Below are 19557 nucleotides of genomic sequence, written 5' to 3' on the forward strand. Positions count from 1 at the left end.
CCCTCGGGGACGAAACGTCCATCAGCAGTGGCATCGACCCAGTGGTGTAAATGGTTATCAAAATTACCAGGATTATAATTTAGTACGCCAGACGCGCGTTTCGTCTTCATAAGACTCATCAGTGACGCTCATATCAAAATATTTATAAAGCCAAACTAGTACAAAGTTGAAGAGCATTGAGGATCCAAAATTCCAAAAAGTTGTGCTAAATACGGCTAAGGTAGTCTATGCCTGGGATAAGAAAATCCTAAGTTTTTCGAAAAATTCAAAGTTTTTTAGACAGGAAATTTATAAAAATGACCACATTATTGATATTCATGTCAACACCGAAGTGTTGACTACTGGGCTGGTGATACTCTCGGGGACGAAACGTCCATCAGCAGTGGCATCGACCCAGTGGTGTAAATGGTTATCAAAGGTACCAGGATTATAATTTAGTACGCCAGACGCGCGTTTCGTCTTCATAAGACTCATCAGTGGCTTTATATCAAAATATTTATAAAGCCAAACTAGTACAAAGTTGAAGAGCATTGAGGATCCAAAATTCCAAAAAGTTGTGCCAAATACGGCTAAGGTAATCTATGCCTGGGATAAGAAAATCCTAAGTTTTTCGAAAAATTCAAAGTTTTTTAGACAGGAAATTTATAAAAATGATCACATTATTGATATTCATGTCAACACCGAAGTGTTGACTACTGGAATGGTGATAACATCGGGGACGAAACGTCCACTAGCAGTGGCATCGACCCAGTGGTGTAAATGGTTATCAAAGGTACCAGGATTATAATTTAGTACGCCAGACGCGCGTTTCGTCTTCAGAAGACTCATCAGTGACGCTCATATCAAAATATTTATAAAGCCAAACTAGTACAAAGTTGAAGAGCATTGAGGATCCAAAATTCCAAAAAGTTGTGCCAAATACGGCTAAGGTTATCTGTGCCTGGGATAAGAAACGTCCACCAGCAGTGGCATGTAAGGACTATAACAGTTGTTAACCATTCGTTTGATGTGTTTAAGTTTTGATTCTAATATCTGATTAAGGACTTTCCATTTAATTTCCTCGGATTCTGGTGTGTTTGGTATTTTACTTTTTCCATACTTCTTTTGTCTCTGTTGTTCACTAACACGGCAGTTAAATAGTCTTTCTAACTTGGCATGATCAGCAATCAAACCATTTTCAAAGTTAAAAAGACAATCGTTTAACAGTCTACAGTTGACATTTATATACACTTATATCGATAATGTGAAAACAAATACGGTGCTGTGGTTAGACTCCAAATCAGACAAATATCTACTAGAGACTGAGCGACGTCGTTATAAGCAATACTTTGCCATCGTACAGTCACCAACGTCAATGTGCAAAACCAAGACAGTATAGTTAGCTATACCCTTACAATATATTTGAAGGAGTATCAAAAATTAAAAGAAAGTTATGTTCACCCCTTTTGAAGAGTTTGATACACCATCCAAATTGAAAAAGAAAAATACATTATTGAATTTACTCTGTCTCCAAAAACACTATTGGTAATATTCTTTATAGAAGAAAAAAAAGAAAAACTGGTCTCAAATCTTGTTTTTTTTTTTAAAGAAATCTTCATTTCTTCTTGAAATCTTCACTCTGGCAAAATTCTACATGCACGTTTATGATTACAATTTTGAAATAAGGGATAAGCCTTTAGGCTGAGTTCCATTATCATTTATTTCCAGTTACTTAATTACATATCACTAACCGTTGCAGATATGTAGCAAGGGAAATAATCAAAGTATTTAGTTTCAAAATTCTAAAGCACACTGACTGTTCAAATAGTCAGCTGTCTATATTTCACGATTGCTTTTCTTTTCATTTTACTTATCTCATGCTCTGAATATAACTGGATCAGTTGAGAAACTAGAGAATACATATCTTATCACTATTTGTTAAATCGTTCATTCTTAATCATGCACATATTATGTAGTATAGTGCTGGCATTACACGTCATTCATTCTGACGTTGTTCGTGCAAACAACAAAACTAGTTTAGAAAATAAGCGACTTTTATTAAATGACCCTGATGTTACGGCTTCGAGGTTGTCAAGTGTTGAGAAATCATTGCAAGATATGATTGGACTAACACAACACTGCAGAAACAAAATTCAAACATGCAGACAACCATAGCACATCTTGAGGCAACCCTCGTGAAGGAGACGTCTAAACGTTTGGATTTTCAGAAGAACCTGTCTCAACTACAAACCAAACTTGCTCAGGAGAAAGGTAAAGTTTCTCAATCATTGTTGCATGGTAATTAGCTGCATCCATCCGTATTTGATTTGTAAGTCTTTCTTTGGGGTTTTTAGCGGAATTTCCAAACGTTTGGATATATTTGTTAGATTGATTATAAACTGTATAAAGATAAACTGATCTTTGGTCCTTGATTCTACGAATAAACAAAATTCATACACGCTGTAGATAAAAAAAATTGTTTAACCAAGAACCCATTCAACTTTTAAATAGCTGTATAGTTAGGTCACAATTGTGCGGAAAATGTGCATTTCACCACGAAAAAATCATTTTGAAGGTAAAATAAAATTTCGGACTAAGAAGATAAATAAATAGACAATAAGTCTCTCAAGTAATTGGTACAAGATATGTTCCGGAGGTAAGCGAAAAGGAATTTTATTTCAAATGTTTCAATTCGACTTTTTAGCTGAGACAAAAGTAACTGGTATGAAGACTTAATATCTTAAATTCTAATTCACATGATAAGTGTTTAAATTTTTTCCTGTTTCTTGTACAAAATTAACTTTTGATCTATTTTGTTTTCTTTTGTTATTAAACCATTAACAGATCCAGGATCTACATATGTTCGTTGGGGACGTAAACAATGTGCTGGAGTAAACACAGACTTAGTTTACACAGGTAATGTATATGAACTTGTTTATTACTTACATTTATCAAAAGGGATTTTTTTTAATGACTCGTAGACGTTCAACAATTTGACCGTTGGATGTGTGCCGCTATCATTGTTTTTATTCTGCTTCCATTTGACGTACTGTAACGCTGTTAGGTAAAGGGTGTTACAAATTCAAATTCAAATATATTTTATTGCTAATCAAAGCGCCCGCAAGGAGCAGAACAATCAACATTAATTACATACAAATGATTACAAGTGATTCAATATGATTAAGATACAATGTTATAAATATATATAGTACGCCGCTAGATTAAAACTGAAGTGGAAAGGTAACACATGCCCACCGAAAGCTCTTTTTTTGAGAGCCCAGGTGGTCGTGTGGTCTAGCGGGACGGCTGCAGTGCAGGCGATTTGGTGTCACGATATCACAGTAGCATGGGTTCGAATCCCGGCGAGGGAAGAACCAAAAATTTGCGAAAGCAAATTTACAGATCTAACATTGTTGGGTTGATGTTTAGACGAGTTGTATATATATATATATATATACAACTCGTCTAAACATCAACCCAACAATATATATATATATATTTATTAAGACAAGTAGAAGAATACAACAAGCACAGTGTTTAATAATATAACTAGGTTAAAAAAAAGTCACTGGGCATTACTATATCTATATATCATTTAAGGAAACTTTCCTATATGAGGATAAATTTTCCAATAATTCTCCGAGTTTCTAGAGTATGAAAATATCTTCAGAGGACATTAGCCAAATAAATTGTGATTTAATATCTAAACCACTAAAATTTTCAAACCGTTGTTTTATTTCATTTAAAAAGTTGAAACGAATATTTGAAAGTTTGTGGCACTGAAGAAGAAAATGAATTTCATCCTCAACCTCAGTACCACACAATTTACAGATACGTTCTGACACTGTCAGATTTTTGTACCTTCCCCTCTCAACCTCTAAATCGTGAGCCCTGATACGGAATTTCGTTAAATAATGTCTATATCTAAAATCCTGCAAAAGGTAATTTTCTAAGCAAAATCTGCTTTTAAAAAGTCTATAAGTTCTAAGCTTGTTACCATATAGTTTATTGCCTCTGAAATCATTATTAAGCTCAGTTTTCCATATTAAATCATATTTTGATTGCATCATTTTGCATAAATAGTTTTTTAACTTCGTCTTTAAATTAAGTGCATAATTTTCATTGATGCTAAAGTATTTAAATAAAGTTTGAATACTGGTATACCAGCTCTTTTTCTGCTCATCATGTAGAGATTTTGAGAGGTTGAAAGCCTCTTTTAATAATAAATCATCAGATTTTTTTAAACGTATATAGTATTTAAACATAAAACCTCCAAAAATAAAGGATATCTGCCCAGTTCATCCATAACTGCAATATTTGTTGCTTTTTCACTTACTCCAAGTATAAATTTACATAAGCTTAAATGAGCCTTCTCTACTGCCAGGTCTCCACATAGTTTTTTGAAATAGTTATCCCCTTGAGTGTTTAGTTTGTGAAAGTTAATGTCACCCCATATTTCACTGCCATACATTAATACTGATTTAACTGTATGGTCAAAAACATGAAGTAGTGTTTTTATTTTTGGTTTATGACCTGAGAAACATTTTTTTTAGTTTAAATAAGGCCTTTAGCCCTTTATTTTTTTAATTTAAATAAGGCCTTTAGCCCTTTATTATACATTTCATGTTGGGCATCTGTAAATTTGCCATTAATACTAAACTTGACACCAAAGTAGGTATAATTTTTTGTGTTCGTTAGGGGGGGGGGGGGTATTATTTAAATGAAATTGAGTAGAAAGAAGTCTACCAGAATTACTAAAAATCATGACTTTGGATTAAGTAATATTAACTTCCAGTCCCCAATTATTGCAATAGATCTGTAGTTTATCAAGACATTCTTGTAGACCCCTAGGAGTTTCAGAAAGCAAAATTAGATCATCTGCATACATCAGACAATTACGTTTTGTATTATTTAGTTTAACTGGAAAGCAATCTTCATCAAATATATCTGGAATATCATTAACAAAAATGTGGTATAAGATGTATAAGATAATTACAGTAATTAATAAAACAGATATAGAATGTATTGTATAAAGGTTCATGAGACGACATTTCAACAACACAGTGTAAATGGTCGTGTCAAGTCTTTTCTGTCTGTGAACTTAAAAATGCATATTGTTTCTGCTCGAAATTAATTGAATAAGAATCTGTACTTGTCATATTGATTGTAGATGTTTCGGTGGTTTTTGTGACTTATGATAATACGGATGTTGCTTTTCTATCTAAGATGACGCGTATGAATTGAAAATAATACGAACCGCTTTCTGCTTTCTTCAATAAGGACGTTCAAATTTATAAACGTTTTAACAAAAACAAATAGTTGTAAATACATATAGCAGAGCAGCATACATGCATTTAACTTATTACATGTAAATACGGTTGTAACAGACTAGACAATCGAGCACCTAAAATCAAATGTATCTTACATTAAGACAATTGTACTATTACCAAAGTCACTATGATGATGTGTGATATATTTAAATCGTAATTGTAGGTTTTACAGCCGGACAGGAATACTTAACATCTTCAACATCTGCCGGAGGGCCTTCTAATATATTGTGTCTTCCAAATAATCCTGAACTTAGTAACCGAACAGCTCCTGGAAACAGTATTTTGGCGGGATCAGAATATGAAGAGGGAAATTATTTTATTAGAGGTGCCCAGGATGAAGATGCTCCATGTGCTCTGTGTAGAAGCAGAAACACTTCATCCGCTGTGATGATTCCTGGTAGGATAACGTGTTATGATGGATGGAACATGGAATATTATGGAGTTTTGGCATCTGGATACTACGGCCATAGACCGTCATCGTTCATCTGCATCGATAGTCTGCCAGAATTTATACAAGGCGGACAAGATAATAAAAATGGCTTCCTCCTCTATCCAACATCGACTAAGTGTGGATCATTGCCATGCCCGCCATATGGAGACAACCTAGCAGTAAACTGTGTTGTTTGCTCGAAATAAAAATAATAACTGTGTTTGTTTTCATTCTGTTTTCAAACTAAAAACATATAAATAAGAAATATTATTCTACTAAAGACCATAAAAAATGCATTAAAACAACGGTAGAAACTTGTTGTTCGATTGGTTTTAATATATACATTGGACTTGTCGAATATTGAAAAAGAGGCTAAGTTAACAAGTTACAATTACCTTAATACCTCATTAAAATATTTGTCGTGAATGACAAATGTGGTGCCAATGACGTTAAAAATTACTTTAACTAACACTACCCAATTGGCATCGAAAACATGTTGTATTTACTTCACATAATTCCAAAAGGTACACATATTATAATGCCATGATGTATGTACGTAATTTTCATATCTAAAATTGTACTATCCAATGTTCCACTCAAATAGACGTTTTCATTTTTTTTTTTCAATTCATGGTTGCACTCATGTATCAATAATAGAGCTTAAAAGCCTAGGTTATTGTTTATGCTGAAAAAGCTGTTTGAAATTAAAAATGGCGTGAAAGAAGTGACACACGCTGTATTGAACTTTAATATGTAAATCAGCTGGGTGGTGTCTACGACACAAAAAGAACATTTTGCTCAGTCATCTTAGATATAGATATTCTATAGCTCTTAACCGAACCTTAAAAATTGCTGAAGAAAATATTCCAACTTTACAGCTGAGAACTATTGTTTTAATAGCTTCCTTTTAATCACCACCATAAGGACATCTTAATCGGGAACATAAGCCACATTATATTGTATGAATTGAAGAAATATACTCCATATGAACGGGGATACAACATATACATAAAAGTAGAAATTTCGGTTCCAGTGGTTTCATTTCTTCTGATCAATGAAAAAATCAAATGAGGCCTTGTACATACAAGTGGAACATGTAGCACCGCTTTGTGCATCTTATTTTATTTACTGATTGGCATACTGTTAATTCAGATATAATTACGAAGTTTTTATTATTCTGAAAAAAAGGATAGAATAAATTAGTTTGGAAAAAATATAACCCACCATAATAGTATTTTTTCTTTGTAGCATTTTCTGAAATCGCAATGACTTATCTTGCATTTTGTTCTCTGTTTAATAATTCATACAAAAATGCACCCAACAATTTTTTGAATTTATAGAAGTTCAAATTTATGCTTTAAGAAAGGAATTTAAAATTATCAATTTTTCCTGTTTGGATTGACGTGTTGTTGTTTGTTGCACTTCTATGTTCTGGTATTTTTCTTATAATTGATGTGTATCCCTCCGCTTTAGTTTGTAACCCGGATTTGTTTTCTCTCAATCGATTTATGACGATTTATAACTTTTGAACAGCGGTATACTGATGTTGCCTTTATTTGTCGGTGGCTATTGATATCACTTCAAATACCTAATTGTTTCACAAATTTCAATACAATTTATATAAGACTTCAGATTTTGGCCTGGAGCTTAACATTGTAAGTTTACTTGTTGTTTCTGATTAATAAAAAAAAAAGCGCAGACTTGCCGAGGAGTATTTTCCATTACAACAGATGAAATCCTATTTATTTCTGTAGATTCATCATAATTTCTGTAATCGATGGTCAGTCTTTTTTCATGATTAGTGAAAGGTATTGCCGATCTTCCATGTAGCCGTGTCACTCATGATCAAATTTCGAATTTAAAGAATTGTATCGACGGTGCTATAAGGGAAAGAAAGATAGTAATTTGAAGTAACAGATCAACTATATAGATGTATATATGTTTGGTATGAAAAACAAAGTTACTTGTATGTGTATATTTCGACTATGGGTTTTTAACTATGTTTCTTTTTTGTAATAATGACTTCTGGTATGGGAGTATAAATTAGATATGATAAAGTGTGTTCATACTTTGCCAACAAGTAGTATAGTATAATTTGCGATATGTTCAAAAATATGATAAAAATGATAGTCAACAAGCTTCTTCACAGTCAAGCTCTAGATTATGAAAATTTCTGTTTTATAGATCCTCCCCACCACACACACACACACACACACACACACACCAAATAATACGCTAATTTTAAAACATTGAAAATCAAGTAAAGTTAACTTTCGATTGTAGAAATAATAGTAATGATATGTTTAGATATTATATATTTTATTTAATTCAAAATTCACATTGATAATTGCATTCCTGCATCAAATTTTGTTGACTTGATTATAATACAGAACCTATTGTGCTGTGCTATTTTATATGTTAAGACAACGAAAGACACCCGTATTACCTTAAACATGATTAAAAAAAATAAATGTACAAACGTATAACTATAAATAGGATATTATGATCATCGATTAACAATAAAAAAAATTAAAGTATATTGATTTACTTCCCTTTCTCTGATAAACAAACGTATACATTATTAGTATTGAAATTGCAGTTTAGTAGTACTGCACTACTACTAACACACTATATAATTGTCTTGGAACTGTCTAAGTGTAAATAATATGGATATTTAAGGTAGATCATAAGTAAATATTTTTTGAGACAGAATTTTCTTATACTTAGCCAGAATGAAGATTTTAATATGCTCTTTTCAAAAATATAATAAAAAGGATGGGTCACCGTCCTATTTTTCAAGCTATGAGTCGTTGAAAATTGCCTAAATTTGGTTAGAGTGTTCATGGAAAAACACATTTGTGTGCATAAAAAAAATCTATGAGATAGAATTTTGAAATAAATTGTGAAAAGATAGGTTTTGTAATATGTTTTAAGAAAATAAAATAAAAAAAAGGTGTCAACGAACTTGTTTTCTTGCTACAAGTAAAAAGAAAAAAATTCCCTATCTGTCCAGTATAATTTTTTCTAAAAGAGTTATCTTCCCTTAAATGGCTCGTTTGAAAAAAATGATTCTAAAAGCAAGAAAAATGATATTTGTTTAAATATTTTGGATTATACAATAAATTGCCAAGTTTTCTTTATATTTTTGAACAGTCTATAACCATTAAATTGCAAATCTGTCTTCAAATTTGCAGATTTAGGCAAATAACTAGACCGATTTTTTACTGTGATTGTTCAATCCAAGATGGCGGTATACCATGAATCTACCTTAATTGAAAAATATATTCGATATTCTATTGCATGTTTGCATATTGAAGAATATTGGCTACTGTAAATTCACAATGATTGACCTTTGACACAAATACACCCCCTTTCTTAAATAACAGCAAAAAAAGTCAAGAAGCGGCCGGTATTTTTTTTATGGGAAAATGATTACATATAAAATTATTTCTAAAAGTAAACGTTTTCCAAGCAGTACAATGACAGACGTTCATTATAGCATATGAATAAAAAGTTATGTGGAACAATTACATCGTAACCTAGCTTACAACATACTAGTAGACATTTATTGTAAACTTTGGTTACTTTCGGCCGATATAAGACCCAATTTATGCACAGACCAGACAAATCTTTAAATTAAATATAAATGTAGTAGAGTATTGACGGAATTATAGTATAGTAATTGTCTGATTTGTTATAATCAAAAGAATTTTTGGCAAAGATATATCAAGATATGCACGTATCTATATGTATTATTCTGCTTTTTGCTCGCTTATCACGCGGACTGGGTTAAGAAGAGCGAAGGATGTTGGTTCAGAGATGGAAATTAGAAATCGCGATTAAATGAAAACGTCATCAACTATACCAGGCTTATTTTTTTGTATACACTAGATGAGCGTCTCGTCTTAAAAGACTCACCAGTGCCGCCTGATCCAAAATATTTGAATGGCCAAAAAAGTACGAACTTTACGAGGATTGAGGTCCCAAAATCCGTAAAGGTTTTGCCTCGAAAACTGCTAAGGAAATCTGTTGTTTGGGTAGACAATTCATAATATTGCGCACAAAAAGCAGTGTTCATATTGATTTCACATGGACATTGGCTCATCTTTATATACAAAAATGTAATATTTCCCACAAGTCGGTAAATATCAATCCATGATCATCAACAGACATCACGACAATGATATTCACCAAAGCTATCAAGCAATTATTTACCTTCAAATAACTACAACAATTTCACAAATTTTGATTACATGCAGTGTCATTCGTTACAGCGATAAGCGGAAATGACCGAGTAACAGTAAATATAAAAAGATAAATAAATGAATCAATATATGTTGAAATGTAACATATATTAATTTTTTTTTTCTTCAACAAATTCATTTTATTAGTTGGTACATTTAAACGCAATATGTGTATTTATTCTGACCAAAAGATCAGATCACCATCTTTTGTTTTATAAATAAATAATAATGACCTCAATACATATACAGTTTACAACACATATACAATTACATCATTACGCTTTTAAAAACCATCATTTAGGTTTGAAACAAAACACTGCGTAATCTGATATCTATATTGTTGTAGACGAAATAAGAATTTGATATATTGCCAAAATTCTTAAAAACAAAAGATGACGGTCTAATTTACCAATATTATTAGTTATAAGCGTGTCTATTGTGTAATATTGAGAGATGAATATCATTTCAATATGTCAATTTAAACTTACAATAAGAAAAACATATGTTCTTTTTAATTTCCGTAGTTATTGAAAGAGAACAAACTATCAGTCTAGAAGTGTGCTTGTACATCTTGGTAGACGATTGCCATATTTAAGACTGGAATTGTCCTTAACAACAAAGAATTACCAAGAAGACTTACATCAAGACATCCGTTTCACTTTCTTCCAGATACAAATGTGAAACGAAATGGATTTATAATGAATCAATATAAAACTACATACAAGCTACCAGTCGCAAGCAATATGTGCAAAGTCATAAGGACAAATAACTACCCAACATATACGGATGATTCTGATAGCGATGATTATTACAATGAAGATGAACGAGTTGTGTACAGCTATCCTCCACAGAAGCGCATAATAAGGATAGTGCCAATTAGGAAATTCCCCGAGAATGGTGATATAATTTACAAACGATATAATACTTCTGCAAGGGAAGAACCCGAAAGAGAACGTATTATGTATCCTTCAACAAGATTAGTCAGAAGAGTAAATGTGGAAACTGGATCTTCTTCTTCTGATTATGACAGAGATAATCCACATTTTAAAGTCCATGCCTTTCGACCAAAGATAAGAGATGAACGGATTGATAAAAGTCTTAATTTGTATCGGAGAAAGGAATTTGAAATAAAATCATATGTGTCTCCATCCTTGATCACCAGAGTAAAATCGAGAAGTGGATGTGAAACTAAATCTTCAAACGATGACAGTGATAGTAAACACACTAAAGTGCGGGAAAAACGGTTCACGCGAAGAAAGGAAAGGTTTCAAAATTCATCTCCAAGAGATGACAGCACGCATCAAATCATTGGGGAATCTTCTGATAGCAAAGCAAAACGAAATGAAGTGAGTGAAAAGGTGATTTCTTCAAAAGAACATACTGTTTATATGGTCAGCAATAGACACAATCATCATATTAAAAAAAGGAAAGACAGGTTTTCACGAATTGGAGTTCATGGGGGCCATCAACAAAGAAACAACGTGACCCATCAAACCAAACTGACAATAAGTAAAAATACTGGTTTAACTTTCATCCGACCCTATAATGAAGTTTGTGGAAACAACGGAGTAATCGAGACAAAGGAAACTTCATCAGATAATCATCAATCTTACTCGAACTTAATTAAAAGGAAAGAGTCTTTAGAAAGTGATTCGTATACCAGCTTTAGTGACAGTTCGGAATCAGACAAAAGCGAAGGGAATACAACTGACAGCTCTAAAAGTCAGCAGCATGACAAAAATAAAATCAAGTTTTCAAGGTCAAATCAGACACATTGTGTTCTTGTTGATTATTCGAAGCTTCTCAAATATAGGGATGGCATAGTAAAACCACTTCCTAGAAACACAAAGATGAAAAACACGTTAGAGGAAACATACAACATCAAAGAAACACTAAGAATCGATTCGGAAATGAGGAAAATAGCTGAAAGACGTAGTCAGTTAGAAGTATGGACATAATATTAGAACAGGGTTGACAATGACGAAACATTTTTTTCAGAATAATATATAAAACTCAGTTTTATATGCTTGGTTAACTCAGAAACAAATGCAATTTAATAAATAAAAACGAGACGAAGACCCTGATTATATTGAATATTTATTACGATAGTAATTTTCATTAGTAAACAAATTAATGTCCGAAAGTCATTTACAAAAAGCTCACCAAGATATTATTTTTTTTTAGTTTTAAGTCAATTTCCAATTTTCGATGCGTAAACATAGTACTGTTCAGACAATTCGGTTGTAGTCCATTCAGACATGTTCAGTTCATTACAAGCCAGTTTTAGCGGTTGGTACTTACCTGAACAATTCAACAAAACATTGAATTGTCTGTAGAGCTACTTAGAAGTATTGAATTGACTGCAATCAATTGTTTAAACAGTAATGAATTCACAACAACCTTCTTGTTTTGGGTTATTTATTCAAATTGTGTAAAATTTCACCCTCAAATGTATATGGAGTACATATCTCTCAGTTTATACAATATTCCAGAGGTTGCATATTCTAACATGGTTTTTTTTTTATCTTGGAAATTTGATTCTCACAACAAACTATTAAAACAAGAGTTCATAGATGTACAGTTTATGTCTTTCTTTCCAACAAATTAACGGACGCTTTACAATTTGACTTACCGATATGGTTTAGATGTGTCACGGATGTATTCCAATTGTCGAATATGAAGACACGATCCAATCTTGTTATCCTCGATTATGGTATCATCCAATGCAACTTATATCACGTGCACGTAAAGCAAAATTACGACCAAAGTAGGTAGAAAACTAACATTTCGACATCGTTCGTCGAACAAACACAACTTTATTTGCCTATCGTTATTTGTGCAAAAATGATTAACGTTGGCTCATGGCACAACATGGTGTAATTCTGGGGAAATATAACCTTTCTTTTACAAAACCTTATGCAAATTATGAAAAAACGTTAAATATGTTTGTTAGATAACATTTGATCAATGGTATGCGTACAATGTAAATTTTTTAAATATAATATTTACCATATTAACATCAGTTTATTCAAACAAAATTGATTGACACATCTATGCAAAAGTTTGTAGCTTTTGCGACAAATTAAACGTTAAACTTTTCATAAATGAAAATGAATACAAAGGAATGAAATGAAATGAAATCTCAACAATCAAAAACAAGATAAAAAAGGATCCAAATCGTAATGAAATGACCAAAAGGTACACATAATATACAGTTACTACCGCTTTAGGAGATTTTAGCAAACGATTATATCAACTAGCCCGATAAAAAGTATTAATGGTCAACGATAAACCAACATAGTAGTAACAGCTAACAATAAACCAAAATAAACTGTAATGCCATTTACCAACAAACTTATCAACAAGGAACTATCATTGAAAGCACATGTAAAAATTATGACCAATCACATAAAGTGATTTCAAATAACCGTCTTCTTGTAAGTTGATGCATTTAGATTGTTAGCCTGGTGCAAAAGATTGAATGTCACTGTTCAAATTCGGATCTCAATATGATTGTGAAACTATCAACGCTTAACTAAGAAATTGCCGTACATTAATTTTTATTCGAACACAAGATATGTGAAGATTGCACTAAACGATAAATTTTAATCGTTAAAACTTTACTAATATTTTATTCTTGTTTATATTTTTTTTTCATTGATAAAAAAAAACTGAAACCCAATTATAAACCAACGTATAATGATGCCGAAAATTAAATTGTAACCATCATATGTTAATAAAATAAAAACCTCTTTTGCACACACTTAAAAATATCATGTCAAAATATGTCCTCCGTCCAGCTTAGTTATATGTCAACGTAAACTTCGAATCAAATAGTAATCACTGTTTCTTTTTTTAATTCATGACTTGTCAACATGACTCCATCAATAACTCATTTTGCATTCAGATGTTATAAACATTAACCAGTTTATCAAAATAAGCACTGTGGAACAACGTATCAACTATTTGTTTTCTAGATCCAACGATAAACAAACATAATATCAACAAATAATTATCAACCGACATAAAACTTAAAGGCAATGTTTGCCACACGTAAAGTCAACAAATCATCTGGAAACGTCTACCGTTAGTCCAACGTAAGCAATATGTTGAAAAAACAAATGCACTATTCAAAATCACTATACTATATAATATTTGGCCCAACGATTGGACAACGTCAGTAAACACACGGTTATTTTCAATTTGGGTCAACTTTGGGCAAAGGTTAATTATTCACAATACAAGTCAGTTTGTGTTACTTTTTTCCCTGCACCATTCTAGAGTTCCTCACTGCTTTTTCCTGCACCCACTTTTTATGTTAAGTTACTAGCACAATCTTATTGGTTACAAATAGATAAACTATGATGTCTTTAAAACGTTTATGAGACAGAATCTCCACAAAAAATAGAAATAAAAATGCGTTTCCTATGCTGCTTAATTACCCTTTCGTTGTCAAGTACATGTAACATTCATTTAAAGTAACTTTTCGTAATTTACCAGTTTCTCAACTACCATATGTACCAGTTCAGTTTTGTTCCCGATATCATTGAATAGCAATACCTGAACGTAGGAAACCGTATTCTATAACGATACCATCTGTACATGTCGCAATGTTTATCTTTATTATAAAGGCTATGTGCTACAGGGAAAACGGTAGTATTTAATTTTCCCAGCATTAAGTTGGCCTTTTGTGTACCCAAGGCAGGTGAAGGAAGTCAAATTAGGAGCGCTGTGATTGGATGTAAGGGTACAATATATTTTTTATTTATCTATGAATAACTGCAGTGTGTATATTTACAATATAAATTTTAAAACCTATTGAAATATTTTCTAGAGAATTATTCGAAAAGACTTGCAAAATTTCATAAATTTGGTGCAAAATGACGGTGGGCATAGATAACATAAACAAGCTCCGTTGAAAGTTGGTCATGATACTATTTGGCTTTAATTTTTAAAACAGAGTAATAAAGTACTAACACAACATATAACTGTTTTATCCAGGTTTTTATCTTAAAAAGTGGTAAATTTAGAAAATGTTAACATTGTCACCTATGGCAGAATAAATAGTACCGTTTTCCCTACAAAGGTAGTCTTAATGAAGAAATTGACATAAAACATGAAACACAAAAGTCCTTCGTAGTTAAAATAAACACTATTAAAGGAAAGTGAGAACATAGAATATTATTCAAACAAATCAAGATATTATAAACATGAGGTACACGCCTATTGTTATTTTTTAAACTGTGTTTGGTGAGATACGGATTGTAACCATACTCCTTACTTACTATTTATTTATAGTGGTATATAGTTAAATCTTCAAAAGCTAAACATATTCATAAACTTCATATCATCTCAACTCGATTGCTTTTCTCGCTTTTGCCGTACCGGCACTAGCGAGAAAATTGATCTCGTTAAGATGATCAATAATAATCTTTAAATATAGTTATAACACAAGTATTAGACCAGAATAATGAACATGGATCCTGGAGTCAAGTTGAAAGGAAAGAAAAGAAAGAGAAACCAAAAGTATTGCTAGTTGGAACATCTAACACTGAACAAATTAAAACAGAAAGATTAAGTGCACAATTTGATACAATGAAGAAAATAGCATACCATATTGATCAAGCAGAAAAGGTTATTGATGAACTAGAAGAATCTTATAACCCGGATGTTATCGCCTATCATATATTGAGCAACGAACTTACGAAAAAATCCTCATCAGAATGTGTCTTACAACTTGAGAAACTTATACAAAAGACTAAAGAAAAAAGGCCAGACTCAAAAATAGTAGTCTCCTTGGCAACAAACCGAAGTGATGAGCGCAAATATAACTTAAAGGTAAATACCGTGAATTCCCTAGTAAAAGAAATGCACGAGGAATCTAGTGATTTCGTTATTTGCGACAACCATAATCTGTCAGTTTCTGGTGAAATAAATAAAAAGTTTATAAATAATGATGGCTATCATTTAAGTGATGTAGGTGTAAAAGTTCTTGCCGCTAATATCAGGAAGTGTGTGGATCAGATTCTAGGTATCCCATTCATCAAACGCAGAGGGCCTGTTAACCGTAAGCCATGGCAAAAACCAAAAAGAGGCAGTTAAATCTATGCGTGTGGAACGTTGATGGTATAAAGACAAAAGATTTTGACAAATTTAATGATTCTAGTCTATTGAAACAAATAAGTTTATATGATATTGTAGGTCTAGTAGAAACTCACAATAATAAATCATTTAGCTCACCTCTATGTAACTATAAAATTTATCATAATTTTAGAAATCAAAATGAAAAGTCTAGAAGACTTTTTGGAGGTATAAGCGTTATGGTACGGAGGTCAATATCTGCAGGAGTAGCCCCCCTCCCTATCACAAATTCAAATTTTATGTGGTTTAGATTAGACAAAAACTACTTTTCCCTTAATAGAGACTTATATATATGTTTTCTACATATACCCCCTGAAAACTCTACTTATTCTATTAAAGAAGGGGACCAATTTATAAATGATATCACAAATATGTATGATAAAGGGGACATTGCACTGTTTGGAGATTTCAATGCCCGTGTTGCTGTAGATGTTGACTTCATACCTAATGATAATTGTTCAAAATTTATGCCTGATGAACATTACATTGAGGATGTACCATGTACTACTAGAGAAAGTCAAGATCAGGTAAGATGCAACAGAGGGAAAAGCTTGATTGACTTATGTATCCAAAGTAGACTAAGAATCCTTAACGGAAGGACATTAGGTGACTTGTCTGGGAAATTTACAGCCCACTGTTCCTTGGGCAGTAGTGTAATTGATTATATAATTGGAAGTGAAAGTATTTCACATAGATTTTTATGTATGAAAGTCCATGATTTTCAAAAATCTATTTCAAATCATTGTTTGTTGTCATGTATTCTATCTGTAGATTTTGACGAACAATTAAATTCTGAGACAACAAAACTATTTCCACTTCCCCTAAGATATAAATGGACTGATGGGTCTATTAGCAAATTCCAGGAAGCGTTGGCTTGTCCCTCTGTTGCATCTAAACTTGAAGAATTTAATAATTGTAATATAAGTTTAGATAAAAATGGTATTGAGAAAGCTGTTGTTGATATGACCAATTGTATTTTAGAAGCTGCAAATATTTCTCTAAAGGCAAGGAAAGGGGTCATGAGAAAAAATAATAAGAAAAAGAAAAAACCATGGTTTACCCCTGATCTACATGAAATGAAAACTTCGTTAGATTATCTAAGTAAACAACTTACCTTTAGACCTTTTGATAACCAACTTAGACATAAATGTTTTTGTCTAAGTAAGCAGTATAATAAACTAAGGAAGGAAAGGCGACGGAACCATTTTAAAGATATAGTTAATAAAATGAAAAACCTCTCTACAAAAAACCCCAAACAGTTTTGGGAAATTGTTAATACACTCAAATTTTGTGACAGTGAAAAAGAGGAAATACCAATTACCCCCAGTGTATTACTGGATCACTTTAAGGAGTTAGATAAGGTCTCAGGTGAAAAATCTTTAATTAATGACTATTTTAAGAACTGTCTAAATACAACTATAATTCCTAATGGAACAGATATATTAGACAACCCAATCACTATAAAAGAAATTAGTAAAGCTTGCCTAAAGCTTAAAAATAATAAAAGCAGTGGTCATGATGGTATTTTAAATGAAATGATTAAGTATGGCCAGTTCGCACTGATGCCATCTTTGATTAAATTATTTAATAGTATTTTGTCATCTGGTATTTATCCAGAAAGTTGGTCAAATGGTATAATAATCCCTATTTTTAAACAGGGTGATAATCATGATCCTGGCAACTATAGAGGAATAACTATAACTAGTTGTATGGGCAAAGTTTTCAACTCCATTTTAAATACACGACTCGAAGAATTTCTTAAAGTTAATAACATAATCGCTGATGAGCAAATTGGGTTTAAGAGGGGATGTAGAACTTCAGACCACATCTTTAAGCTTAAAACTATTATAGATAAATATTTAAATAAGTCAAAAAAACTTTATACTTGTTTTATAGACCTTAAAAAGGCATTTGACTCTGTGATCCACCCTGCCCTTTTATTAAAGCTTGCAAAAGCTGGTATTGGTGGGAAATATCTATCTATTCTACAATCCATGTATACAAATATTGGATTAAATGTAAAACTTAACAATGAAAGTATAACCGAAGCCTTTCCTTCAAATATTGGTGTTTTTCAGGGAGACAACCTTAGTCCTAACCTGTTCAATGTATTTATCAATGATATCACCAAGATATTTGATTGCTCCTGTTCACCAGTTTCTATGGGAACTAAATCTATTAACTGTTTGCTATATGCCGATGATTTATTGTTGATGTCAGAAACTAAAGAGGGTCTTCAAAATAGCATGAATAAAGTGTTTGAATATTGTAATGAGTGGGGACTTGGCATCAACTATCGAAAATCAAAAGTACTTATATTCAATAAGGGAAGTAGAATTCCTAAAGTTAATTTCTACATTGGTGAATCAGAAATAGAAATTGTAAAACAATACAAGTATCTTGGTGTTATATTTACTGCAAATGGTAGTTTTAATAATGCGCTAAAGGACCTATACACCCGAGGCCAAAAAGTTTTTTTCAAAATAACTAATGTATTTAAAAATATGTCTTGTGATGCAGAACATTTTTTGTATGTATTTGACCATACTGTCAAACCTGTACTTTTATATGCATCCGAGATAGTGGGGATGTTTAAACCCTCTTTAGATGATAACTTATTTGAAAAAGTTTATAAATATCTCCCATTGGAGAAACTTAATTTGTCTTTATGTAGATATATTTTATCAGTTAATAAAAAGACAAGCAAATTGGCCTTGTATGGTGAATTAGGTCGATATCCAATTTATATTGATATTGTTTCGTCTATGTTAAAATATTGGACTAGACTTGAAAATGATAAAACAGGTGATAAACTTTTATCTCATGCACTTGCAGAGAATCTACTCATGATTGAAAATAATCAAAATTGCTGGTTAAGCTCAATAAAAAATATTCTCAAGAAATTTAATATGTTCAACTCTAATGAGTCAGAATTAACTCAATTACATGTTTCTATGAAAAATGGTGATATCCAAAGGATAATAAAATCTACTAAAAGTAAGTTTGAATCTAGATGGTTTCAACAACTTCAAACCAGTGAGAAACTGAGAACATATAGAACTTTCAAAAACATTTTCAAATTTGAAAATTATCTTGTTAATATTTGTAACGAAAATGATAATATTAACATGAGTAGATATAGAACCAGCAATCATAGACTGCAAATTGAATTGGGTAGATATACAATACCAAAAACACCTGTTAATGACAAAACATGTAAGAACTGTTCCTCTTGTGAAGTAGAAGATGAAAAACACATTTTATTAGATTGCCAAAAATATTTTACTATTAGGCAAACCTATATAGACATTTGCTATAATAAGAATAGTTCAAAACTGAACACAGATAACAAATTTATTTGGCTTATGAGTAATGAACATGCCAATGTATGTAGAAATATATCTAGATTTCTAAGTTTGAGTATATTTTACAA

General features: G+C 31.8%; 2 protein-coding genes across 2 annotated transcripts; both read left to right on the forward strand.

Moving 5' to 3' along the window:
* The first annotated feature begins 2138 nt into the window (after positions 1-2138).
* LOC139492738 (uncharacterized) lies at positions 2139-5945 on the forward strand. Its single transcript, XM_071280891.1, has 3 exons — positions 2139-2250; positions 2824-2895; positions 5473-5945. The coding sequence occupies exons 1-3, from the start codon at positions 2139-2141 to the stop codon at positions 5943-5945; spliced, it is 657 nt and encodes a 218-aa protein (XP_071136992.1).
* A 4781-nt stretch (positions 5946-10726) lies between these two features.
* Positions 10727-11941, forward strand: LOC139492739 (peptidyl-prolyl cis-trans isomerase G-like). The gene has a single exon (XM_071280892.1). The coding sequence runs from the start codon at positions 10727-10729 to the stop codon at positions 11939-11941; it is 1215 nt and encodes a 404-aa protein (XP_071136993.1).
* The last annotated feature ends 7616 nt before the right edge of the window (positions 11942-19557 follow it).

This window comes from Mytilus edulis, chromosome 10 (genome assembly GCF_963676685.1).
Source record: "Mytilus edulis chromosome 10, xbMytEdul2.2, whole genome shotgun sequence".
Taxonomy (NCBI): domain Eukaryota; kingdom Metazoa; phylum Mollusca; class Bivalvia; order Mytilida; family Mytilidae; genus Mytilus; species Mytilus edulis.

Excerpts from the sequence above, each read along its gene's own strand:
- LOC139492738 (XM_071280891.1), top strand. The coding sequence starts at position 2,139 with ATGCAGACAACCATAGCACATCTTGAGGCAACCCTCGTGAAGGAGACG. Across the intron at positions 2,251-2,823 it reads CAAACTTGCTCAGGAGAAAG|ATCCAGGATCTACATATGTT; the intron begins GTAAAGTTTCTC and ends AACCATTAACAG. Across the intron at positions 2,896-5,472 it reads CACAGACTTAGTTTACACAG|GTTTTACAGCCGGACAGGAA; the intron begins GTAATGTATATG and ends TCGTAATTGTAG.
- LOC139492739 (XM_071280892.1), top strand. The coding sequence starts at position 10,727 with ATGTGCAAAGTCATAAGGACAAATAACTACCCAACATATACGGATGAT.